Source organism: Peromyscus californicus, unplaced genomic scaffold (genome assembly GCF_007827085.1).
Source record: "Peromyscus californicus insignis strain IS unplaced genomic scaffold, ASM782708v3 Scaffold_2__1_contigs__length_46816999, whole genome shotgun sequence".
In the NCBI taxonomy this organism is placed as follows: Eukaryota; Metazoa; Chordata; class Mammalia; order Rodentia; family Cricetidae; genus Peromyscus; species Peromyscus californicus.
Window position 1 is genome coordinate 43,719,255 of NW_026294540.1, and position 27,444 is coordinate 43,746,698.

At 41.2% G+C, this 27,444-nt stretch overlaps 1 protein-coding gene across 5 annotated transcripts in view; it reads left to right on the forward strand.

Annotated features, from left to right (window-relative positions):
* Nucleotides 1–27,444, forward strand: part of Pds5b (PDS5 cohesin associated factor B) — a 157,653-nt gene that overhangs the window by 113,282 nt on the left and 16,927 nt on the right. For all 5 annotated transcript variants that reach the window (XM_052754599.1, XM_052754600.1, XM_052754603.1 and 2 more), the window contains exons 20-26: nucleotides 2,466–2,589; nucleotides 5,195–5,353; nucleotides 16,471–16,539; nucleotides 17,894–18,030; nucleotides 20,437–20,560; nucleotides 24,940–25,144; nucleotides 27,192–27,306. In XM_052754599.1, the coding sequence (XP_052610559.1) occupies nucleotides 2,466–2,589; nucleotides 5,195–5,353; nucleotides 16,471–16,539; nucleotides 17,894–18,030; nucleotides 20,437–20,560; nucleotides 24,940–25,144; nucleotides 27,192–27,306 (933 nt within the window). The remainder of the gene's footprint in view (nucleotides 1–2,465; nucleotides 2,590–5,194; nucleotides 5,354–16,470; nucleotides 16,540–17,893; nucleotides 18,031–20,436; nucleotides 20,561–24,939; nucleotides 25,145–27,191; nucleotides 27,307–27,444) is intronic.

The window sequence follows — 27,444 nt, forward strand, 5'->3', positions numbered from 1 at the left end:
AAATCTCTCTTGGGCTTGGATGCCCATTTTGTTAGGTTTGGGAAATAGTCTACAAGTTTACTGAATAGATTCTCTCTGCCTTTACTTTGTATTGACTTCTGCATGGACCCTTAAGTTTGGCATCTTGATCTCTTGGAAGTTATTGTCAGGATCATTTATTTACTTGTTTTCTTTTGAATGTCTGAATATAGTGTTTTTCTGGCCTTTTCACAGTCTCTTGTGTTCTTTGATCTGTGTGACTTAGTCTAGTGGTGATGTTTTCTGTTCGTTGTTATTATTTGATTCCTGGGCTTTTCTTTTATCTTTCTTTCTTTCTTTTTTTTTTTTTTTTTTCTTTTTTTGGTGTTTCAAGACAGGGTTTCTCTGTGTAGCTTTGGAGCCTCTCCTGGAACTCACTCTGTAGCCCAGGCTGGCCTCGAACTCACAGAGATCCACCTGGCTCTGCCTCCCGAGTGCTGGGATTAAAGGCGTGCACCACCACTGCTTGACTGATTCCTGGGCTTTTCATTTCTTACATTTCTAACCCTCTTCCTCCTGCCCAGAATTCCAGTTTCCTTTTTGGCTTTCTCTTCCATATTACTGGCTTTCTTATCCATTTTGCTGGCTTTCTTTTTCATGCCCCCCACTGATTGCATAACTTCATTCACCAGGTTATATCCTCTTAGAAGTCATTGATAATGTCTGCAAGTAAACTTTGGAATTCTTCATCCAGTATTTACTCATCTTAGTATCCTTGAATTCAGTGGAGGGGTTATGATCTTTTTGAGGACTCTTGCTTTTTTAGGTTTCCTGTTTCTGAGTTAGGATAGACATATCTGTTATTCTGGCTCTCTTGTAACCTGGGGACCTACTTAGTGAGCAGCTTGCTCCCTAAGGCTCACTCCCTAACACTGCTCAGAGAGGCCAAAGCAAATTGCTGTTAGAGCAGCTACACCAGCCATCAGTGACATACAGTTGAAGATGGCACAGCTGGCAGGAGTGTGCAATGGGGCTAAATCATTAAACAGATGTAGACTAGCAGTTGAGTGGGTTGAGGAAGGAGCCAAGGAAAGGGAGCAAGTAGAACAGAAGCAGAGCCAACTGAAAGGAAAGAAGCAGCCGGTCATGGTGACACGTGGGAGGCAGACACGGCCAGACCTCTGAGTTTGCGGTTAGCCTGATCTACCCTAGCACGTTCCAGGACAGCTAGGCCCCGTGCCCAGAAGGCGGCCAAGACAAAATCAAGTCATTGGTGCTTTTGGATAGACTTTTCTGCTTCATGTGGGTCTTCTTGTCTGGCTGCTCTTCCGCTTGTGTATTTAGGTCTCCATTTGTGTGTATGTTGCTTATTTTTTTAAAGAGAGAGGAAAAAAAACCATAAAGTTGGGTGGGAATGATATGATCAAAGTATATTGCATGAAAAAAATTTTCAGTTAAAAAAAGGAAAAAAAAGTGGGAAGTAATGTGATGGTGAAGAGGAAGGAACAGAAAAAGGAAAGAAGATTGCTCAATAATGAAAAATACCACACATAAGTATAAGAGAACAAAAAGTAAAAAATCTAGAATTCTATTTCTAAGAACAGTAAGATAAAGGCAGATCGTACTAAACATCCACTGGGGTGAAGTACAGGTGGAAAGGGAAAAGACCTCACCAGCAGTGGGAAAGTGAGCAAGTGTGGGTGAATACACCAAAGTCTAGTAAAATGAGAGACACAGGGAACCTCACAACATGTTGGAATGGCTTCTTGTTCTACTAGACAGTTCTGGGATGTCTGCCAGAGCCACCTCACTGTAGTCCTTTCCCTGTGAATAGTGGGGGCGTGACCTCATTTGGTTTGCAGGGGGCGGGGGCTGAGTGGATTATCCCAATCTGCCCAGAAGGGAATTGGTCAGCATGGAGGTGGCTGATAGCTGAGCTTGGATGTGTTTCCTAAGTGCAGTGCCCCAGCCACTGCCTACTTTTAGCTCATTTAGAGTGTCTGGTCCCTCTTCCCTGAAATGAACATGGGTTGTGTTGTGTACTTGACAAAGACAACTTATCAGTGACTGCAACCACTGAAGAGGATGATACATCACTGGCAACCGTTTACTGACTGTCTATGGCTACTTGGGGAGGGGGAGGACCTTTGAGAGTCTCTTTCTCCCAGTGCTAGGATGTGGATGAGTTCAGTCTTAGGCAGGTAACCACCCCTGCTGTGGCTCCATGGACACAACAGACATGTCATGTCTGGAAGACCATATTTCATTCCCTTTGCCCCCTCCTTCCTCTGCACTGTCCACTGAGCCTTAGAGAGGGTGATCTAGATGTCCTGTTTGAGACTGAGCACTCAGCAGTCACTTGTTTGACAAATTATGAGTTTCAGTATTACCTATTCCCGCTACACACAGAAGCTTCTCCAACCTTGGTTGAGATAGTACTAATCTGTGGGTATAAACATAAATTATCCTTTTTTTGAGTTTATTGCTTTTCTTTCCTGTTTTTTTAGAGCCTTGCTTCCTGTGTTGCATCACAAATCCAAAAAAGGACCACCTCGTCAGGCCAAATATGCCATCCATTGTATTCATGCCATATTCTCTAGTAAAGAGACCCAGTTTGCACAGATATTTGAGGTAATGAAAAAATTTTAATTCATTAAAAAATACTGATTTTGCAGAATATTCTCAATTGGAGATGTATCATATTGTGTATTATCAGGATTTGAATCAGTAAAATCAACATCAACAGTAGTTAAAATAGGAAAACTAGTTTTCCATAGGTTTAAGGCTACTTCAAAAGTCAAACACTGCATGATACTTTTTGACACTGCTAGATGTATTGATTTTTGGAGAGTTTTCATGGTGTGATGATTGTATATAATCACAGTCAATGACAGTATGTAATGAACTTACCCTGTCAGTTCACAGGTTTAACAGTTTGAATTCCCAATGTAAATTGGTCCCGATGGTCATGTAAACAAGTTTAGATTGAATGACGGAGCTAACCCTGCTAACATAAAAGTATATTTTTAATGTTTCTTCCTATTTTCTCTACACGTTAATTAACTTTCACCTTGAGTAGGTGTTTTATTGCAGCCAAGTATGAGAATAGTCTAACGTTATTATTAAAACAGAAGCTAGCAGAAAAGTCTGTAAAAAAAAATGATTTATAATTTTATGTCTGGAGCTTTGAATGGAAGTCAAAGCATTTTGGAGATCATACTAAACCTCCTACCATAAATATTTTGACATTTTATCCCTGAGGTACAAACTTTTATGGTTATTTTATCATATTTTCATGTATCATGTTAAAATTCCCGAATAGGTTACATTCTGCATCTTCCAAATAGCACTTTGGTTTATATGGCAAGTAACTTACCTTAATTTGTATTCATTTGGGGATGTCTCTTTTTACTTATACAGATGACTTCATTAGTTAGTGTTGACTTACAGGAAAATTTGTTTTTATTAATCTTTTTTTTTCCTTTAGTGATGGTCACTGCGAGAAAATACTGATAAACTTGGCTTTGTAAAGATGTTTGCTGCATTGCCCTTACCATAATGCGGAAGGTTTGCTGGCTTTCTGAGAGAATTCTTCCTAGTGGTCACTAGCCTTTTTGCAGTTGCCAGTATTCCATGATCTGGCCATTAATTTTTCTTTTGTCAAAAATAATTTCATTAATGTATTGTGGAAAATTATCAATTAGTAGTAATAAAATAACTGACAGTATATTTATGCCACCATGTTGTTGTTTATAATGTGATCAGCAAAGTGATACTTAGGTATGGACACAGTGGAAGCATGGAGAGAAATGACCAGGAATAGCAAAAGGTCAAGTTAGCAAACATTCCTGTTTGCTTGCTGAAACCTCGTATTGCCCATGTGTGTTGGAAAATCATAGTTAAAATGCTTGTCAAGTTTGTAATAGTTGATGTTCAGTGTTAGAACATAGAACCTACATTTGCTTTTTGTATGTGTTCCTGTGTGTTTACATGTGTGCATATGTGTAGGCCATGCTTGTAGAGACCACAGGTCAACACTGCATGTCATCCTCAATTGCTTTGCACTCTGACTTTTGACACAGGGTCTTTTCCTGAATCTGGAGCTCGTTCATTCAGCTAGACTAGCTCTCCAGATACCCTCAGGGCTGCTGCTGTCCCTGCCCCCACAGCATTGTAATCACAGGGTCCATACTCAGTTGTTGATGTTGGTGCGTTAAGCACTTTGCCCACTGAGCCAGTTCCCAAGTCCTCGTATTTTTATTCAAATGAAGCATTGGTGCTTCTGCTGTGTACCCTCTTCCTGTTCTAGCCAGGTGTTTACTTTCTGCAGATCACTGAGTGTTGTCAGTTGTTGTAATGGACTTTCCAGAGGTACTTTATTCATACACATGTAAGGATGTAGCAATCACACATTTTGTGTGTCCGTCCCCTTGACGCTTAATGATGGCACAGTTTAGTCACTCTTCTCATTTTTAAAGTTTAACAACACTTTTCAGTTATCATTCTAAAAATGAGTATGACATTGTTTTGTTGTAATAAGATACTTATTGATGGTTTGGTTTTAAATCAAATGAAAAATAGTCTTATTAGGGAATTTAGTATTTGATGGTATAATTTTTCAAGACACCCAAAATTCAGTTAGCTATACATAGGAAAGCTTTGTTTTGCTACTGAACATTGGATTTTGGTGTTCAAAAGGCTTAGGGGCACATATTCTTTCTGACTAGTGGTTCATTGTGTTCCTCCTGGAGTCCTGCCTGCCGGACTTAAGTCAAGTAAGTACAGCGTGTACCTGGAGAGACACTCATTGTGAGCCAGTGTGGCCTACCTCCTTTTCATTCCCACTTCCTTGACCAGATCTTACATGTCCTCCTCCAACTGCAGATGAAGCTGCAAGGTGGAATCTTCTTTATGCTTCGGAAGGAGGAGTGGGTATTGATTAGCCCTAGCAATCTTTCACATTCGTATACATGGTCATAAGTGATATGCTATGTAATAAGATTGATGCTGAAATGCTCTTTTACTTATAAAATGTGAGCTGGGCAGAACTGAAAATGTTTAAACTTAATGTCGTCTAAACATAGGTTAATTATAGAAGTCTACACTTAAGCTTGAGTTGCTGCTTACGCAGGATCTAAACTTCTGTAGTGTTCATAATTCAAAGGTGAAAAACAGGAGCAGTTTTATTTGTTGTGTCTGTAGAGAACTGAATATATTTCCTATCCTTCATTTTCAGCCTCTACATAAGAGCCTAGATCCAAGCAACCTGGAACACCTTATAACACCACTGGTCACTATTGGTCATATTGCTCTTCTTGCACCTGATCAGTTTGCTGCTCCTCTGAAGTCTTTGGTAGCAACTTTCATTGTGAAGGACCTTCTCATGAATGACCGGGTGAGCTCCATTTTTAGATTGGTTATCTTCGTAGTGTTCTACATGTCGTTTATAGTAAAGAGAGGTGGAATGCATCATGACACTTGTACTTGGTTGCTTTCATTTAAGGTTTCATCGGAAATACAGTGACATTGGCACATCTTGTTTGAACGCAGGCATTTGATCTGAAGTAGACCCTCTTGGGAGTTGTGAATTAATACCCAATTGTGGCTATTTCAGTTTTCCATGAAATGAAATTATATAAGAACATGAAGTTTTGATTCAGTGGTAGACTTTTGGGGAGGAGACAGATAGGGTGTTACTGTGTAGCCCTGGCTGGCTTGTAACTGGCGATATGGACAAGTTGGGCTTGAACTCACAGAAGTCTGCTGTTTGTGCCTCTTGAGTGCTGGAATTAAAGTTGTAGACCACCGTACCTGACAGTTCTTTTGTGGGGGTGGAGGGGGATACTGCAGAGTGAACCTAGATCTCGTGGGGCAAGCACTTTGCCACTGAGCATATCCTAGCCTGGCTGACTTTTTAATATGAAAAGTAGAGATCATTTGAGGTTCTCAGAATTTATATTTGGCGATGAAGATTTACTCTCGATCCTGGCAAATAGTTAAACTTTTGTCAGGCCATTTTGGTCGAGTTGGAAACTGGGCTCCAGACTTTTTTGATTGATAGTTTTGTTTTTCTGGTGCTGGGAATATAACCCAGGAGCTCATGTGTGCTGGTACCATTGAACTTCACCTATCCTTGGCTTCAGTTACTGGTAGGTTGCTGTCTTTTCTTTGTCTCTAGGGTTCATTTGTTTGGGAGCTCCCTAATCTCTCAGATACTCATTAAGGCCTCTGTTACTTACTGGGTCCATGATTCCCAATTTTTCCCTTACGGCCTGTGACATGATGACAGGATTGGTGGACCTCTCAGCCGCCTCTTCTTCCACTCGTAGAACAAGAAATCACCTTAGTCAGAAAAGTAACCTTGGTGCCAGACTCAGTTCTTTTGATGTATTCCTTCGTCTGAGCATCTGCCCTGCTGATTGTTACTGCTTTGGTAATTCTTCATTATTGCTTGCATACTGACTTTAAATAACCATTTGGTCTACTCTTTCTAATTGTTCCAGTAGGAAAATTGTTAAAAATAATCTAGTTCTGTCTTGTCAGAGATTAAATTCCTTCATGCCACCGTTAACCTAACAATTTGTCCTGTTTTATGTCATATAAGATATGGACAAATGTAAGGATGTTACACTTATCCCCCTTGTATGTAATAATACTGTTCATGCATGGCTTTATTACACAGTAATCCTTACTTTCTATTTCCTTCCTGTTTTGGATACCCACTTTTCTGAATTTGGAGTTTGTTCCTCAATCTAGAAAAAATTATTTCATATTAATCTCCTCATCCTCATTTCACACATGTCTGACTAGCATGCTTCTTTAATCTTGTTTGTTCTGGAGTCTTGCAACAATTCTGTCCTGTGCCCTGTGCAGATGTCCTTACCTCTGGGTCCACTGCTGTACGGTTCTCGGTTACTGCTGCTGTTGGCTACCGGACCTCATTATCAGATGGCTGACCTGCTGCCCGCCTCATAGATACAAAGTTACACTCTTCCTCTGCATTGCCTTTGTCCCTGCTGTCCCTTTGCTCCTCCTTACCATTCATGCTGCTCTCTTTCTGTTTCTGCAACTGCTCACAATGTCCTCTGCATGTTCGTCATCTTTCCTGTAGTGGGTACATGTTCAGAATAGTCTGAAGGTCTTATTTAAAATGCACGTTTTCACTCTCCTTGTGTTGTTCTTTGAATTGGTTGATCTTTCTTGTTATTTTCACATCCTCTGTAAGAAGCTTACTCTGCCCCAGTGTCATAAATAGTCCCCATGGTTTGAGCCTGAGGCTTGCCTTCTGGTACATTTTTAGTCCGTCTAGAACTAGTTTTGAGTTTCCACCCCAGAGGAACCTCCCACCCTTTGTGTCCTCCTGGGGACCATCTGCTTTCCCTTCACAGTTGATGGAGTCTTACCTTCTCCTCGTCATCCCTTTGTTCACCCATGAGAGTCTGTCGTTAGCACACCGTAGTTTTCTCTACTACCGTAGAATACTGTGCTCTCTAGACATTAGATACTATAGTCTGTGTTCTGACTTTATATCCATTTCTTGCAAAAACTGCTCTATTTTTAATTATTTGTGAAGTTTTTCCTAAATTTGAATATTTTATTTCGGTTTCATCTTGCAGGTTTTAAAAGGTATATACCCTCAGGTCTTCTGCTTACAGCTTTTAAACTCTTTTTTGAAAAATGGTCTTTTAGTTAATTGTTTAATTATAGCTGCATAAATGAACAGATTTTATATAGTAGTGATAGAAAGGATGTACGTTAGTGTCCTGCTTGTGTCCGTACCACAATGAAACCCGTGTCTGGTTTGTCGTTTCTGTCCACCTGCTTTTCCACCATGTAGATCTCATTCTGCCACAGCAGTGACTTTTCTTGTGGCTGCTGTGATCATAGTTAAAGCTTAACATCTTGCTGTCCTCTGTCGACCTAGTTTATAATCTGTTTTAAGTTCTCAGATTTGTAATTACTGATGGAGATTGAATTATCTTGTAAGTTGAGTATCATAGTATACTTTATCTTTAGTTAAGTATTTGAAACTATATTCCAGTTTGCAAACCTTGAGGCTTGAGTTCTGGTATTGCCCCTTGAGCAGTAGAACTCAGTCCCTCAGCACGGAGGGTTTAGAGCACTGCCTTTTGTCATCCAATTCTGCGACTGAGAAACTGGCAGTGATTTGATTCTTGCTTCTTCGAAGATACAGTCTTGAGCCCTGGGGTTCCTCTTAACATGCTTGGTCTAGAAATTTCATCAGAGTGAACCTAACGGGACTCCCTTCTCCTGGTCTCAGTGCCATGTGTTGAGACACTTACCAACCACTGACTCTCTGGTTCTGGAAGTTCGCTTTTCTGGGTGTTGGGGGTTATCTGTCACATTGCCTGGGCCTTACCTGAGCTGATACTTACTTCCTCTTTTCTTTCTTTTCTTTGAGAAACAAATTGTTTACATTTATTTATGTAACAACACGGGGGGGGGGGGGGTTATGCACACATGCCACGGTGTGCCTGTGGAGGTCAGAGAACAGCTGGAGCAAATTGGTTCTCTGCTTCGACCACTTGGTTCCCGGGATCGAATCCAGCCTTGACCCCCTTGAGACATCTCACCAGCCCTGAAATCCTCACTTTCTGGTTTGTTGATGAAAGTAAGATATCAGTTGTTCCAGGATGGCGTCAACTCTTGACCATCTTACGTACTGACTGCCTTTGTAAATTCACATGTCACAGTACCTGCATCGTACCTCAGGGTTAATATGGTTGTGCTGAAAGGAAGTAATCCAACTGTTTTTCTTTTCTCTTTTGCGTATGTTGAATCTGCCTTTCAGAAAGTAAAGCCCTTAAACTGTGTTAACATTGTACCATACCTTTTGTATTTTCCAGAATTCTATGATTCTGCTCTTTCTGCTGCCCCTCTGTGTTGTGGTGTCTGTGTGTGTGTCTGTGTCTGTGGTGGCTCACACCTTTAATCTCAGCACTCAGGAGACAAAGGCAAGTGGATCTCTGAGTTCAAGGCCAGTCTGGTCTACAGAGTGAGATCCAGGACAGCCAGGGCTACACGCAGAGAAGCCCAGTCTTGAAAAAACAAAACAAAAAAAGATTTTGACTTTTGCAGTTGGAGTTGAACCTACATACCCATGTCATGAAAGCACTGCCCCACTAATCTACGTCTCCCCCCCCCCTTTTTTTTTCTTTTTTGGCATCTTATTTCACTGAGTTGTCCAGGCTGGTCTTAAACTACTATGTCCGGAGCAGGCCTTAAACTTGTGATTCTCTTGTCTCAGTCTTTTGATGAGCTGAATTACAGACTTATGCCACAAAGCCTGGCTAAGATTTTTTTAAAGTATCTTTCCTCTTGTTTAAAACTACATTTTTTGGATCTGGTGAGAGAGCTCAGTGAATACTCACTGCACAGCTTGGAGAGCAGAGTCTAACACAGACTCACATGGCAACCAAGTGTGTTGGTTTGTGTTCACGGTCACAGAGCTGGTGTGATCCCAGAGCTAGCTACTCGGGACATAGGTAGACCCTGGAGCTTGCTAGCCAGTAGACCTTGTTAAGTCAGTGAGGCCCAGGTCCCATGGAGAGAGACCTTGTGTCTAATAACAAGTTGGACAGCATTCAGGGTTGACTCCCTGCCTCTCGATACTCAAGTGCAGCATATACACAAATGCACACACTCTTCTTAATGCTGGGGTTTTATCCTTGTCTTTGCTTGCTAAATAATGAACTCATCAATCTTTTAAAAGAGTCTACAGAATAGATTAGCCCACACCTCCAAAGGATATTCAAATGCCCCAGCCAGGTGCTGGTGAGAATTTTGCTTTCAGGGCTATTTAGTAAATGGGGTTAGATGAATCATAAATGTTGTCTGTTATTGTTAGGAAGGTAAAATCTTTTTTTTATTCAGTAATTTTTTTTATATTTGGTTTTTTATTTTTACATCCCTACCGAAGTTTCCCCTCCTTTCTCTTTTCCCAGCCCAACCCTACCCCCATCCACTCCTCCTCTTCCTCCGTTTCTCTTCAGAAGAGGATAAGCTTCCATGGATATCAGCCAGCCATGGTATATCAAGTTGTAGGTAGGAGGAAACAGTCCTAAAGGTCAGAGCCAGCCCCTGCTCCCACTTTTGGGAGTCCCACAAGAAGATCATGCTACACAACTGTAACATACATGCAGGGGGCTTAGGTCAGTCCCAGGCAGGCTTCCTGGGTTTCACTGCAGTCTCTGTGAGCCCCTGTGAACCCAGGTCAGTTGATCTGTGGGTTTTCTTGTGGTGTCCTTGACCCATCTGGCCTCTGCAATCTTTCCTCCCCTCTTCCACAGTTTTCCCTGAGCTCCACCTAATGTTTGGCTGGGGTCTCTGCATCTGTTCCATAAGTTGCTGGGTGAAGCCTCTCTGATGACCATTGGGCTAGGCACCAATCTATGAGTATATCAAAACATCATTAGGAATCATTTTATTGACTTTTTTTTTTTGCCAGTTGAGTATGGTTGTGTCCTGGATCTCTGGGCTATCTCGCCTCTCTCTGGGCTATCTCACCTCTGAGCCCTGGCCCTCCAAGCAGTTTCAGGGGTGAGCTTACTCTCATGATATGGGTGTCAAGCTGGACCAGTTATTGGTTGGCCACTCCCTCAGCCACATTTACCCCAGCACATCTTGTAGGCAGGACAAATTGTAGGTCCGAGGTTTTGTGGGTGGGTTGGTGTTCTAGTCCCTCCACTGGACGTCTTGTTTGTTACAGGTGATGATCAATTCAGACTCTGTCACCCCATAGCTAGGAGTCTTAGCTAGGGTCACCCTCAGATTCCTGAGAGTTCCCATTGCACTATATTTCTAGCTGTTCCCAGAGATGACCCCAGATTCCAGTAGTCTCTCCCAGAACTCTCTCCCTCGATCCTCCCCGTACCTGATCCCTCCTGTTCCACACATACCCTACCCAGACCCCTCCCCCATCCATTCAACAGCAATGTCTGTTCTATTTCCCCTTCACAGTGAGAGTCATGCATCCCCGCCTTGAGCCCTCCTTGTTACTTAGCTTCTCTGAGTCTGAGGATTGCAGCATGGTTATCTTTTGCTAAACAGCTAATATCCACTTATTAGTGAGTACATACCACGTTTTCTTTCTGGGTCTGGGTTACCTCACTCAGGATGATCTTTTCTAGGTCCATCCATTTGCCAGTAAATTTCATGATGTTATTGTTTTTAACAGCTGAGTAATACTCTATTGTGTAAATGTACGAAATTTTCTTTATCTATTCTTCAGTTGAGGGAAATACATCTAGGTTGTTTGCAGTTTCTGACTATTATGAATAAAGCTGCTATGAACATAGTTGAACAAGTGTCCTTGTGGAATGGTAGAACGTCCTTTGGGTATATGCCCAGGAGTGATATCGCTGGGTCTTGAGGTTGATTGATTCCCAATTTTCTGAAAAACCACCATATTGACTTTCAAAGTGTCTGTACAAGTTTCCACTCCCACCAGCAGTGGAGAAGTGTTCCTATTGCTCCACATCCTTAATAGCATGAGCTGTCACTTGTGTTTTTCATCTTGGCCATTCTGACAGGTGTCAGATGGAATCTCAGCTTCAGTGTGATCTGCGTTTCCCTGATGGCTAAGGATGGTGAACATTTCTTTAAGTGTTTCTTAGCCATTTGCGATTCTTCTGTTGAGATTCTGTTAGATCTGTACCTATTTTTTAATTGTATTATTTGGTTTATTGATGTCTAGTTTCTTGAGTTCTTTCGGAGATGAGCCATGTGTAGGTTGTGGGGTTGGTGAAGATCTTTTCCCATTCTTGTAGCCCGCCATTTTGCCCTTTTGATGGTGTCCTTTGTGTTATAGAAGGTTTTCAGTTTAATGAGGTCCCATTTAGTAATTGTTGATCTTAGTGCCTCTAAAAGATTGGTATTCTGTTCAGGAAGTTGTCTGCTGTGCCAATGTGTTCAAGATTATTCCTCATTTTCTCTTCTATTAGGTTCAGTGTATCTGGTTTTATGTTTAGGCCTTTGATCCACTTGGACTTGAGTTTTGTACAGGGTGATAGATATGGATCTATTTACATTCTTCTACATGCCGACATCCAGTTATACCAGCATCTTTTGTTGAAGATGCTTTCTTTTTTTCCCCATTGTATAATTTTGGCTTCTTTGTCAGAAATCAAGTGTCCATAGGTATGTGGATTTTCTTCTTGGTCTTCGACTTGATTCCATTGATCCACGTGTCTGTTTTTACGACAATACCAAGCTTTTTTTTTTTTTTTTTTTTTTTTTTACTATAGCTCTACAGTAGAGCTTGAAGTCAGGGATGGTGATACCTCTAGAAGTTCCTTTATTATGCAGGATTGTTTTAGCTATCCTGGGTTTTTTTTTTTTTTTCCATATAAAATTGAGTATTGTTCTTTCGAGGTCTGTGAAATATTGTGTTGGAATTTTGATGGGGATTGTATTGAATCTGTAGATTGCTTTTGGTAAGATGGCCATTTTTATTATGTTAATACTACCGATCCATGAGCATGGGAGATCTTTCCATCTTCTGTTATCTTCTCCAATTTCTTTCTTCAAAGACTTGAAGTTCTTGTCATACAGGTCTTTCACTTGCTTGGTTAGCATTAGACCAAGATATTTTATATTATTTGTGGCTATTGTGAATTTGGCGATATCTCTTCTATTTCTAGTGTGTGGAACAATTTGAGGGCTATTGGTATTAGCGCTTTGAAATTCTGGTAGAATTCTGTGCTGAAATCATTGGCCCAGTGATTGATTGATTGATTGATTGATATATATATATTTTTTTTTTGGTTGGGAGACTTTTAATTACTGCTTCTATTTCCTTAGGGGTTATAGGTCTATTTAAATTGTCTATATAATCTTGACTTTACTTTGGTAAGTGGTATCTATGGAGAAAAGTGTCCATTTCTTTCAGATTTTCCAATTTTGTGGAGTACAGGTTTTTGAAGTATGACTTAATGATTCTTTGGATTTTTCTCAGTGTCTGTTATGTTCCCCTTCTCAATCTTCATTTTGTTCATTCGTACATTTTCTGTCTTTTAATAAATTTGAGTAAAGATTTGTCTGTTTTGTTGATTTTTCTCAAAGAACCAACTCTTTGTTAATTGATTCTTTGTTTTGTTCTCTTTGTTTCATTTTATTGGTTTTAGCCCTGAGTTTGATCATTTCTTCTTGGATATGTTTGTTACTTTTTGTTTTAGAGCTTTTAGGTGTGCTGTTAAGTTGGTAGTGTGAGATTTCTCCAAATTCCTTATGAAGGCAATTAGTGCTCTAAACATCCCTCTTAGTACTTCTTTCATTGTGTCCCATAAGTTTGGGTGTGTTGTGCATTCATTTTCATTGAATTCTAGGAAGTGTTTAATTTCTTTATTTCTTTCTGGATCCAGTGGTCATTCAGTAGAGACTTCAGTTTTCATGAGTTTGTAGGCTTTCTGTTGTTTTTGTTGTTGTTGAATTCCAGCTTTACTCCGTGGTGGTCTGAGAAGTACAGGGGATTGTTTCAATTTTCTTGTATCTGTTGAGACTTGCTTTGCAACTGACTGAGTATGTGGTCAATTTTGGAGAAGGTTCCATGAGGTACTGAGAAGAAGGTATATTTTTTTTTGTGTTGGGGTGAACTGTTCTGTAGATTTATATTAGGTCCATTTGATTTATAATGTCTGTTAGTTCCATTTTTTTTCCTGTTTAGTTTCTGTCTAGCAGACCTCTCCACTGGTGGGAGTGGGTGTTGAAGTCTCCCACTATTAATATATGGGACTTGATGTGTGATTTAAGCTTTAGTAATGTTTCTTTTACACATGTGTGTGCCCTTGCATTTGGGGCATAGATGTTCAGAATTAAGATGTCATCTTGGTGGATTTTTTTCTTTAGTGAGTATGAAATGTCCTTCTCTATCTCTTTTGATTAACTTTGGTTTGATGTCCATTTTGTTCGATATTAGAATAGCTACTTGCTTCTTAGGTCCATTTGATTGGAAAATCTTTTTCCAACCCTTTACTCTGAGGTAATGTCTATCTTTAGTGTTGAGGTGTGTTTCTTGTATGCGGCAGAAGGATGGATTCTGTTTTCGTATCCATTCTGTTAGCCTATGCCTTTTTATTGGTGAATTGAGTCCCTAGATATCGAGAGACATTAATGACCAGTAATTGTTAATTCCTGTTGTTTTGGTGGTGGTGTGGTGTGGTGTGGTGTGGTGTGTGTGTGTGTGTGTGTGTGTGTGTGTGTGTGTGTGTGTGTATGTGTCCCTTGCTGTGGGATGGTGTGTATGTCAAATTGCTCTGATTGGTCAATAAATAAAACACTGATTGGCCAGTGGCCAGGCAGGAGGTATAGGCGGGACTAACAGGGAGGAGAATTGAGAGAACAGGAAGGTGGAGGGAGAGACTGCCAGCCACCACCATGACAAGCAGCATGTGAAGGTGCCGGTAAGCCACGAGCCACGTGGCAAGGTATAGATTTATGGAAATGGATTAATTTAAGCTATAAGAACAGTTAGCAAGAAGCCTGCCACGGCCATACAGTTTGTAAGCAATATAATTCTCTGTGTTTACTTGGTTGGGTCTGAGCGGCTATGGGACTGGCAGGTGACAGAGATTTGTCCTGACTGTGGGCAAGACAGGAAAACTCTAGCAACAGTCCCTTTGGATTTTGCTGGTGTGAGATTATATATTGCCTGTGGTTTTTGTAGGTGTAGTAAACTTCCTTGGGCTGGTGTATTCCCTCTAGTACCTGGTTTCAGGGCTGGAATTGTGGATAGCTGTTGTTTAAATTTGACTTTATCATGGAATATTTTGTTTTCCCATCTATGGTGATTGAAAGTTTTGCTGGGTATAGTAGTCTGGGCTGGCATCTGTGGTCTCTTAGAGTCTGCAAGTTGAAGTTCTTCTGCTTTTAGAGTCTCAGTTGAGAACTTAGGTATAATTCTGAAAGGCCTGCATGTATGTGTTATTTGGCCTTTATCCTTTGCAGCGTCTAATATTCTTTCTTTATTCTGTGTTTATGTTTTATGGCACGGGGACTTTTTTTTTCTGGTCCGATCTATTTGGAGTTCTGTAAGCTTCTTGTGCCTCTATAGGCATGCCCTTCTAGGTTAATAAAACTTTCTTCTATGATTTTGTTGAATATATTTTCTGGAATTTTTTGTTTGTTTGTTTGTTTTTGTTTTTCAAGACAGGGTTTCTCTATGTAACAGCTCTAGCTGTCCTGAAACTCTCTTTGTAGACCAGGCTGGCCTCTAACTCACAGAGATCCACCTGCCTCTGCCCCCTACATGCTGGGATTGTGCCACCAATGCCCAGATTATTTTCTGGGTTTTTGAGTCAGGATTCTTCTCCTTCTTCTATTCCTATTATTCTTAGGTTTGATCTTTTCATAGTGTCTCAGATTTCCTGGATGTTTTGTGTTAGGAATTTTTTAGATTGCACATTTTCTTTGACCAATGAATTTATTTTTTCTATTGTGTCTCAACACCTGAGATTCTCTCTTCCATCTCTTGTCTTCTGTTGGTTATGCCTGCGTCTGTAGTTCCTGTTCTCTTACCCAGATTTTCTATTTCCAGAATTTTCTCATTTGTATTTTCTTTATTGCTTCTATTTTGATTTTCAGGTCTTGAATAGTTTCCTTTACCTGCTTGTTTTTCTTGGTTTTCTTGGCATTAAGGTGTTTATTGATTTCCTCCAATTTTTGGGTTGTCTTTTTTCTCAATTTCTTGAAGGGAGTTTTTTATTTCCTCTTTAAGGACCTCTGTCATCTTTTTTTTTTTTTTTTTGGTTTTCGAGACAGGGTTTCTCTGTGTAGCTTTGCGCCTCTCCTGGAACTCACTTGGTAGCCCAGGCTGGCCTCAAACTCACAGAGATCCGCCTGGCTCTGCCTCCCGAGTGCTGGGATTAAAGACGTGCGCCACCACCGCCCGGCTGGACCTCTGTCATCTTAATTAAGTTGGTTTTACGGTTGTTTCTTATGCTTTGGCTGTGCTGGAATTTTCAGGTCTTACTGTCATAGGATCTCTGGGCTCTGTTGGAGACATATTTGCCCTGGCTGTTTTTGGCAGTTAGGCATCTGGGTTTGCGATGATTGATTTGTAGTTTGTCTTTGTTGGATGGGTGTTTTGCTCCTTAGTTTCTGTTTCTTCTTTGGTCTTCTAGTCTTTGTGACGTGGATTTCTGGCAACTGGCATGACCTCTGATCCAGTGAGGAGTCTCTGTCCAGGTTGGGAGCAGCTCTTCTGGTGGTTGGCTTGGCCTTTGTTGTAGCAGGGGTCTCTGTTCTGACTGGTGTTGCTTGTATCTCAGGAGTGGAAGTCTGCTGGGGTTGGTTAGGGGCAGTGCCCATCAGAGGCGGGGGTGATGAGGTGGGAGGGCAAGGGCAAGGCTGTGTGATGAGTTTGGGGACAGAGTCCAGGGAGTGGGATAGTTCACCTGGCAGGTGAGTGACTCACCTGCTCTTCTCTTATTCAGAAAATATTAATTGAACATAAGAATTCATGCTTACGTTTTAATGTTTCCACCTTTTGTCTAGCTACCAGGAAAAAAGACAACTAAGCTTTGGGTTCCAGATGAAGAAGTGTCTCCTGAGACGATGGTCAAAGTGAGTAACATACATAGATTTGTTTTTCTTAGTACACTCACTTTATCAAGTAATAGATGTGGGTGGCTATTAAGGTCGAGAATTTGCCTTTATTGTGGTACAGTGTTTCTTTCATGTGTTGCGAGATTGTAGGACAGTGACGTGCATCCCAGGGCCTTCTGGGCAGTAGCATGTAACTTAGGATGAGGGGAAAAGATTTGAAATCTGCTTCCATATTTCTGCTTCTTAGAAATTAGCCTTTTAATGGACTAACTAGTGTTATCTCTTGGATGTACTTCTGTTTAGTAATGATGCTAATCCAGGTTTTAAAATTATCTTTTCCTTGGGATTTAATCAAAGTTTTTATTTTAAAAAACATTTAATAATTCTTGAATTTGGGTTTATAAATAAGGAATTACTTGTCACTAAAATACAGAGCATTGGTTTGTTAAAGTCATGTGGTAAATGTCAACTTTATTTCAGTGTATTTGTGAAGGTTTAAAAGTTAGGAGCAAATAAACTGAATGTTGACATGTTTTTCTTGGCATTTCTTACCGCTCTTCTGGGCTCACTCGCACATTGTCTTTCCTGCCATCTTTCTCTTTGTGTGTATTTGTCTGTGCTCCGTATCTTGAATCATGCTATAGCATATTGTCGCAGCCTCAGATTCCGATTTGTCTGCACACTTGTAGAGTAGCCCTTCCTTTACATCTGTGGTTCGATCACTGGGTGATACTGGCTGCATTTGGGTCTCAGCATTAGTCTTAAGCAGCAGTCCTGTATCATAGAGGCAACACTGGATGAGAAGACAGGCCATTTGGGCCCGAGTGTGTGCTCACCAGGTACCCAGGAAAGGGATCTTTGGGACTGCTGTGTGCTGGCACTCTTCAAGCTCAGTTATTGTTTCCTTTGTTTTTTTGAAAGTTGAGATATGTCAAAAAAACAATACAGAAAGGTATGTCAAAGACTGTCATAAGTGCAGAAGTACTCACATGCTTCATCATCATAAAGTGTATGAAAGTGATGTCCATTCTTAGACAGGCAGTTGGGAACTCTTTCTGTTTAGGGGAGTTAGCATGATTCTAATTCTGGTCCTAAAGAATAAGGTGCATGCTTTGGAAACATTCAAGAACAGCAACAAAAGAACTCATCTTTAGGGAAATGGGTTTGGTTTTTTGTTTTTTGTTTTGTTTTGTTTACCACTTTCCTGGAGGTTGAAACAACTCTGACTTAAAACACTGTTATCTTCCTGTACATAGAAAGGAGTAATTCATTTTGTCTTTTCTTAAGATGCTCCCTCCTTTTTCTAGTTTTTAAAGTTGATGTGGAAATTCTTTAAACATAACAATGCTTATTGGTCAATTTTTTTTAATAGATTCAGGCTATTAAAATGATGGTTCGATGGCTACTTGGAATGAAAAATAACCACAGTAAATCAGGAACTTCTACCCTCAGATTACTAACAACCATACTGCATAGTGATGGAGACTTGACAGAACAGGGGAAAATTAGGTATGTAGTTATTGTCTCCAGATATCTGGGTTGTGTAATACTTCAACTCCTGGTGTAACTGTTATATGTTAGAATTTCTTTTTTAAAAGATAATTAGGCTGGGCGGTGGTGGTGCACGCCTTTAATCCCAGCACTCGGGAGGCAGAGCCAGGCGGATCTCTGTGAGTTCAAGGCCAGCCTGGGCTACAGAGCGAGATCCAGGACAGGCATCAAAACTACACAGAGAAACCCTGACTCAAAGTTGGGAAAAAAAAGATAATTAGTATTATTTTGTAGGTATTCATGTGTTTTATTGTAATATGCTTTTACATGGTGGTTATTGCAATATAATAATATAATATGGATAATATAATATCACATGTCTGATAGGGTTCTGCCATCTAGACACTGCAAGTATTTTAAGTGGTAGATTCTTGCTTTCTGTCACAGTCCATGTATAACTGCTAGTGCGGAGATCTAGAACTAATGTTTGACAGGTTTGCTAGTGTCTCACAGGAAAAAACAAGTTAGTGAATCTGTTTCTAGAATGCAGAAAACAAAAAAATTTAAAAATATGCTTGATGCATGTCCTTTAAAATGCACACACTGTTTTTGTTTGTATGATCAAACATAATTTAGTGCTCCCTGTTCTTAAGTCCACATCTGTGGAATTAGCTACCTGTGAATCTAAAATACCCAGAAAGCAATTATTTTCTCTGTGTTGAGAGTGCATGGACTTCCCTTACCATTTCCTGCACCATGCAGCGTAGCCGCTGTTCACATTGTAATCCAGAGCTGAATGAAGGTATGTGGGGATCCATGCAAAAATGATGCCATTTTTCTATGGGGGACTGAAGTATTGATTTTGTGTTTTAAGGGCTACCTGACTGTACTGTGATTGAAACTCAGATTCAGATCCTGAAACTATATACTCCAGGCAGATTCAAACCTTGGCTCTTAGCACTTTCTAGTTGGCTGAACTTTACCAAGTTACTTCAGCTTCTCAGTGCCCCACACACCAACTTAGTGTACCACTGTAGTACAGTTAAATACGTTAGGGTATTTGAAGTATTCCCAGCATTACATAGCATATAGGAACATGGATGATAGTAGGGATTATTTTTATCAGCATTAGATAAATGTAGAGTTGGTTTCAGATGCTGTTTAGTGACAGACACTTCTTAGCAATCTAAAAATAGAATAATTTCCCTCCTTAATACATCTAAGTTCTTTAATGAAAAAACCAGACGGTGAGTGTCAGCTGCCTTCTACCTTTCCATATTCATTCTCTTCTTCCAGCCCACCCCCCAATCTCACTCTCCACTTTGATAGTACTGGACATCAGACCTAGGACTTCGCATGCTAGGCAAACACTATTAACACTGAGCCACCACTTCCACCCCAATCTGTTCTCCTTGTATGTTTTATTCATAGTGTCCACTGTGCCGAGAATTTAACAGTACATATTTCCGAAGTGAAATAATAAAAAGAAAACTTAGTACTATAGACAGTTGATGAGTTTACCATTTTTATTCTAATTTGTTGCTTTTCTTTAATAATTTAGACATGTCTATTACATATAAAACTGTTTTGATTTAAAATTCATGCCGCATTTGAGATAAATTTGCATTGGTTAGCTCAGCCTGGCAGAGAAAATCTTTGGAACTAATACGGTTTATTAATTACATTGTTTTGTACGTAGTTGCTTATGTTATTCCTGGCTATACTTAAGAAGTTAAGAACACTGACAGGCTGCAGGCAGACGACACACATTCAGATTCAGATCTACCATTTATCAGTTGCTTTATTGTGAACTATTTCACTTGTGTATGCCTATGGTAGTATGTGAGCTACTCCACCTGCTTTCATGATTCTTTTTTTTTAATTATTTATTTGTATTTTATGTACATTGGTGTTTTGCCTGCATGTATGTCTGTGTGAGAGTGTTGAACCCCCAGGAACAGGAGTTATAGACAGTTGTGAACTGCCATGTGCGTGCTGGGGATTAAACCCAGGTCCTCTGGAAGAGCAGCCAAGTGCTCCTAACCACTGAGCCGTCTCTCCAGCCCCCTCATGATTCTTGTTGTATGTTTGGTGCAGTAGTTGTGAGAGTTCTGTGCTGTGTGTAGACTGATTGCTGTGACCCCATATGGCAGCAAGTACAAACAAGCTCCATGCCCCATCCTCTTTGTAAGTCCTGAGGGTTCTGCCCTCTCGACCTCATGCCCTTCCAGGAAACTCCTTTGGAGCACTGCTTTGGCCTAGGATTTCAGAGTATGCATTCTGAGGAGGTGGTGAGTGTTCAGAGCCTAGGACTGTCTGCTTTCTTCTTACAGAGGGTTGTCTTAAGCATTAGATGAGTGGGGTGAGAATGGTCCCCCACCCTGCACATAGAAGTCTTGTTCACATCGGTTTGCTCTCTTCTAGTAAACCGGATATGTCACGCCTGAGACTCGCTGCTGGGAGTGCCATTGTGAAGTTGGCACAGGAGCCCTGCTACCACGAGATCATCACATTGGAGCAGTACCAGCTCTGCGCACTGGCCATCAATGTAAGGGCAGCGGCTCGTGGGGATGTCATTGTGTGCTCTTGGGCACAGGAAGAGATTGCTGCAGTAGCTTCAGAGCCTTGAATGTTGTCATGAGAAACACCGCACAGTCTAAAATTGGCATTTGGTTTCCTGTGCAGCACAGTGTGTAACTACACCATTGTTCTAGTCTGCACTTCCCACAAGCACTGAGTGAGCCTTGCACTGACTGAACTGTTGCTCCGCAAGGAGATACAGGGAACTTGCTTTAAGACTCTGGTCAGTGTACAGCCTTGTTCTCTGTGTATCTGCTTAAGAACACCTCATTTATGTGCACAGCTCTTTAGCAAACGCACCACCGCTCATTCCTCAGTGAGGCTTTACTGTAGCACATGCATTTTTCTCTGTAAGGCACAGTGTGGTCCTGTGCTGAGGCTGCGGCATTTCATCACTTGTTGGGAGCTGTTTAAATGTCGGTCACCAACAAGAAGAGCATGGGTACAGTGTGTCACCAAGTAGACCACGGAGACGAGGCTGACCTTCTCTCTAGGGATGGGCACAGCAGGCTCCTTCTGTGTGGGATGCCCTGCACATCTGTTCGCTAATGACTCTATCATTGATGCAGGTGTTGATTTTGGATTACAAATAAAGGATCAGGCAGATTCCTAAATACGGAATCTGTGAATAAGGAGGAACAACTATTACCAATATTTTATAAAGCTATGATCCTGGCTTTTCATTTTTGAAGACATAGAGTACACAATTTCAAGGTAGAAGTATTCAAAATAAATTTTTTAAATAAAATAAATCTTTAAAAGTGAGAATACATAAACACACGCATCAGTGAATCTAAGACCTAGCCTAAGCCGCCTCCTTGCGTATTTTCCCACTTGTTGCAGAAGCCTTGATGCTCAGAGCTGCCTTCTGGTATGCGGTAACTGTCCTGCTGCTACACTCTGCCACGCTCCTAACAGTCTCTCACCAAGACTGTTGTTCGGAGACCTTGTCCATTGTTGGATACATGTCCCTAACCACAGTTCTCATCCTGTTATTCTCCTGGTCAAACACATTTAAGAGCCCATATGTGCTTGAAATGGGGTGGGGTGTGGGGGGGGGGGACACACGCGTGTTTTATGACCTGACATTGGAGCCTCCCTCTTCTACTGTTCGGATCTAAACACACACTTGGACATCTTTAATGCTGCCTCTACAGTTGTGGTTCTCAACCTGTGGGGCACAGCCATTGGAAAACACAGCTGTTTGCATTACGATTCATGATGATTGCAAAATTGTAGTTACGAAGTAGCAACTAAGATACGGTGGGGGGGGGGGGGTCACCACAGCATGAAGAACTGTGCTAAAGGGCCGCAGCATCAGGAAAGCACCATTCATCACCTTCATTTCAGTGGAAGCGAGCACTTTTATTTATCCTGTGTTCTGTTGCTTGTTTTCCTCTCCTCCTTCCATCTGCACACACCGGCATTCACCTATTACAGGAAGGCTCAGGTGTGATCTTTCCCACAAGATTTGCCCAGTTTTCCTTGCTGGATGCAGTCTCTGTGTTGGAACCCCTGCAGATTTTAGTCTCACCCTGCCACATACAGCCTCAGCCTGTGCGTGCATTCGCCTTCTCTGTCCGTGCGGTCGCCTTCTCTGTCCGTGCGGTCACCTTCTCTGCGCATGTGCTTTATTTGCTTCCTGGAGTTGGGCCTCTGTGAAAGAAGTATTGGTGTGGGGCTACAGAGATGGCCCGGCGCTCTTCAGAGGACCTTGGTTCAAGTCCCGGCACCCACATGGCAGCTCACAACTGTCTGTAACTCCAGTTCCAGGGGACCCCAAACCTCCCATGGCAAAACACTAATACATATAAAAGTTTTAAAAATGTAGTATTGTTGTATATTTGAACAGACATTAAATGTGCAGGAATAGATAAAGACTGAATAATATGACAACACAGTTCATAATTGCTTAGGTATTTAGAATTTGAAATTCAGTTCATGAAAAAATGTACCTTGTGTTATTTTGAGCTATATATTGTTCTAGATACTAGAAATGCAAGGCTGAATAAGTCATGATTGCAGTCGTCCAAAAGCTAACAGCCTCTTAGAATAGAAAGCACAGATAAGTGTTGATAATACAATGAGGTACACGGAGTAGCTCAACTACTTCTGAGGTGCTAAAGAAGTTCTGAGAATAGTTTGTGTTCAGAAGGCCTCTGAGAGTAGACCGAGGTATGGGAAGACTAAATCAAGTTTGTAGCAGTGAACTAGCTTGGACTCCAACTTTATATTATGAGGCAAAAAAATGTGTAATTTTTTTCTTATTCTTAACCAGTTATTTTTTATGACCATAGTTATGAAAGTATAAGTGAGAGTTTGTTGTTGGTAAAACTGTATTGCTATTCTGTATTGTACATTTTCATGTGAGTAAGGTACCCATCTTAAGTTTGTGAGACCTCAATCCCTTAGTAGTGGCACCTCTTGAGACACCCTCTGCATTCAGTTTGTCTCTTCTGTGGTTAATCCTTAGCTCCTTGTCTATGAGCTAACAGTCTTCTGTTATTAATAACTGAAGGCTGGTAGTTTTGAAGTGATTGATAAGCTGGCTTTGTGACAAGTTTGCATCAGGTTATTAAATGCTGAGCTGTTGGTGAGAGGGACAGAACTGTTATTAAAAGTGTGTCTCAGTAAGAGGGTGGGGTGTCTGAGTGGGTGGGGTCCTTTTTAAAGAATGGTCTCACACTGATGAATATGTTTAAAATAAGTTGACTTTGATTATGAAGTTGGTAGTAAATTGGATATTTTCATGATAGATGTATGTATTTGTTCCTCACTAGTTCTGATGAAGGATAGCTATTGAGTGTGATAGTAGAAAGACGGAATTTCTGTGGACACTTGAATACTTTTTTAAAGTAGTAGATCTACTGAAAATGAAAGTAAATGAAAGGGAATACATACCATAAGAGCTTAAAGACTGGCATATGACACGCCCCTACCCCAGCTGCATTAACCAGGCATAAGGGTACCTGCCTATATATAGTCTCAGCATTAAGGAGCCTCAAGTGGTAGGACATTGAGGCCTTGTGTCAAAAACAAGAACAACAAACCCAGAAACGAAGTGTTGGGGCTGACAAGAAGGCTCACCCAGCAAGAGCACTGGCTCCTCTTCCAGAAGACCTACGTTTGGTTCCCAGCACCCACATGGAGGCGCACAACTGTCTGTAACTCCAGTTTCAGGGGACCTTACTCCCACTTCTGACCTCCACAGGCACCAGGTACCCACTTGATGCACATTACATACATGCATGCAAAACATATATGCACATAAAAATAAAACTCTGAAAGAACAAAATCAGAAAATGTCCAAGTGCTGCAGGGAGAGCCCAGCTAGTGTCGAGCTCTTGTCTAGATCAATCCCTGTGCTATAGAGGGATAGTAAAGATCAGTGCAGGACTATAAATGACTTAGACTGTGAAGAAATGAGGTACCTAAAGTTGTAGTACTAAGACAACACAAAGTTGAGAGGGTATAATTTGAAAGTGTCTGTATGCATGGAAACAAATTGGACCTGTTTCCTTTGTAGAAGAAATTCTGGGGACTGGAGGGGTGGCTCAGTGGTTCAAGAGCTCTGACTGCCCTTCCAGAGAACCAGGGTTCTATTCCCAGCACCCGCATGGTAGCTCACAACTATATGTAACTCCCAAGATGTGACACCCTCACATAGACATGCATGCAGGCAAAAATGCCAGTGCACCTAAAATAAATACATTAAAAAAAAATTAAGGAGGAGGAGGAGGAGGAGGAATAATTCTGATCCACTGTGTGCTGGTTACTGTGCTAGTCCTAGATACAAGGGTGCATAAAGCATTGTTCCTGTCTTAAAGACATTGTTCCTGTCTTTGAGGAACCAACAAATGAATAAGGTAGACACCTTAACCAGCCTCGATCTGTGCTAAAGATCTGCAGAGTGCTCAGAGCATAGGCCAGCGCAGGATCCAGGTTATATGCAGCTTTGAAGAAGGAAGATGAGTCGCCCTAAAGAACAAGGAGGAGTTTGCGGAGAGAGATGGGTTGGGTGAAGCAAGTCGTAAGGTCATCAGGTAGTCTGCCTAAGATGCCAGTGCTGTGCTGAGCTGTATGCTCAGCCTCTTTCTTTATTAGTGTTGTTTTAATCATACTCAGTTAAGTTGGAGAACGTGTACTGGTTTCATCTGTTCTAAGAGTGTATTTATTGTCTAACAATGTAATTGGCAGCTGTTGGGTCCAGTTGAATACTGCAGCCTTGAGGTGGAGTCACACCCTGTTACGAATGCTGACTCGGGGTGTGTATCAACTTAGTCATATCAAGAGTTGTAACTTCTTACTGCTTTGTAGATAATACCTGGAATAATTTTATCTTTACAGGATGAGTGCTATCAAGTCAGGCAGGTGTTTGCTCAGAAACTTCACAAAGGACTTTCTCGATTACGACTTCCACTTGAGTATATGGCTATCTGTGCACTTTGTGCCAAAGACCCGGTGAAGGAGAGAAGAGCTCATGCTAGACAGTGCCTCGTGAAGAATATCACTGTGAGGCGGGAGTACCTGAAACAGCATGCCGCTGTTAGTGGTGAGTGCCTGGGTGGCGCAAAATGCAACTTCCAGTCTGCCAGTTGCGGTCTCATAGAGCAAAACACCTTACAACTGTTCTTTATTATACAGGTGTAGACTTCTTTAAAACGCCAGCATCTTTCAAGAGCTACTTTTCACTTACTATATTTAAATATATATGTATAAATGCATGAGTATTTGAGTTTCATTTTCTGTGTAAATAGTGAAATGAACAGAAAAGTAAGTCTGACACTGGCGGTCTCAGGAAAACAGTCGGGTTTGCATGTTTATGTGTGCTGTGTCAGCACTGCCTTGGGTCTTTTTCTACGTGTAGCTCACATTCATGTCGGGTGCTTGTGTGCCTGCCTTCCCTGTGCTCCTGTGCCTCCCAGAGCAGTTGGTGTGCCCTGCACTTCTGTGCCTTACCACACAGCACGCATCAGCACCTCCCAGGTATCCACAGCCGATGAGAGTCAGTCTTTGTGCACGTGTTGGCCCTTCTTCCAGATGTCACCTGCTCTCCTAGCAGCTGTACTTGACATGGATGTTTGTAGATACTCTGAGTTCACACCCTGTTGTAAATGCCTTGCTTCTGTCCCTCCCTTGCCCTCCTACCCTACCATACTGTACACTACCCTTCAGAACAGACCAGTCATCCCTTCCTTGTAGGTTGAAATACATGTAGGTTCTCAACTGCTCACGAATCACATTGACGCACCGATGGCTGTTCATATTTATACTCAGCTCAAGTTTAAATTCTGCCATGTTTACTTACCACTGCTGTTCCCTCCTATGTGCCTATGCTCAGTGTGCAAGGTTACTTGAAGTTTTGTGCAGCCTGCCTCTCCCTACTCTGTTCTGAGCTCTGGAAATCACTTGTCTTCTAGACGACAGAGCTGGGAAATAGATAAGAGTTTACCCCTTTGAGTCATTTGAGATACAGTTTTAGTGGTCAGTTGGCCACTATGATCCTCTTTCTCTTTTTTCTCACCTTGGAAAAAGTGAAGGCTGTGAAGTCACATCCCACCTCTGCAGTTTATGGGCTGTGTTTGGCCAGGTTATGTAGTTCATGGCCTAGTTGGCTTGTTTGTAAATTTGATATAATTATACTCACTGGTTGTGGTTGTTACATGGACTGAAAAATGATGTGTATGAAGCACCTAGCATAAAATAAATGGCCAGAGGAGTCATCAGCAACAGTAGCTGTTCTTATTTTAGGTACTTTCCCCATAGCTTCCATCTCACTTCCATCACACATCTAGTGTGAGTGCCTTATCTGGTCTTATTATCTTTATATTTTTATATTGTATGGATACAACGTAGTAAGCACTCTGTAAGTATTTAATTTAACTTAAATATCACTGAAATTTGAGCCTTGCTGTTTTTTTCTCTCATGCTTGTTCTTGGCCATCCACACAGAAACTCTTCAAAGACAGTCTGATACTTACTGGCATGCATTATACTCCTGGTTGAACATCTGGCTAAAATGGAATTAGAAGACTGAGTCCAAGTCTTTTTGTATACTGTTTCCCAAATACAGTTTGCATGCCTTTCTGACCTCTACAATATAATTTGCTATTCTCAGTCAACAGATAAGATACTTGGATTTAAACTGAAAAGTTGTTTGTTATTTACACTGTCCTAGGAGCTCTGTTCTTTTGTATGGTCCTTCTGTTAAAAACCCACCATTACTTCTGTCCTTATGTCCACTTGGATAGCTTGTCAGAGAATACCAACACACAATTGCCTTTAGCATAAGGAAGAAAAGATCTTACATCTCAGTCTTAAATAGTTTGTGTGGCTCACTCTTTCCGTGTGCATTTGAAAACTGAACTCTTGGTCCTCGTTGCTCAGTACCTGGCGTGTGACTGGGCGTTTTAAACTGCTCTCCGCGTCTCGGCACAGGGTACCCGAGTGTGTTGCTCTGCCAGCCATAGTGTGGTAAATCGCTGGGGTGGAGGAGATAGACAAAAGAGCATGAGATTGATCTTTCTAACCTGGATGCTTTTGTTTGCTTTTTGTCTTCCTTTTATTATTTTTGTTTTGTTTTGTTTTTTGTTTTTCAGAAAAATTATTGTCTCTTCTACCAGAGTATGTTGTTCCATATACAATTCACCTTTTGGCACATGACCCAGATTATGTCAAAGTACAGGATATTGAACAACTTAAAGATGTGAAAGAGTAAGACTTTTCATCCCATTTTCCTACTTTCTGAATGTTGTTTTACCTCCTTCCTGCCGCTGCTGATGGGGTAATGATTAGAGTTGGTATGTGTTTCATTTAGTCACTTTCTAGTCATCTGTTTTTTCATCTCTTCAC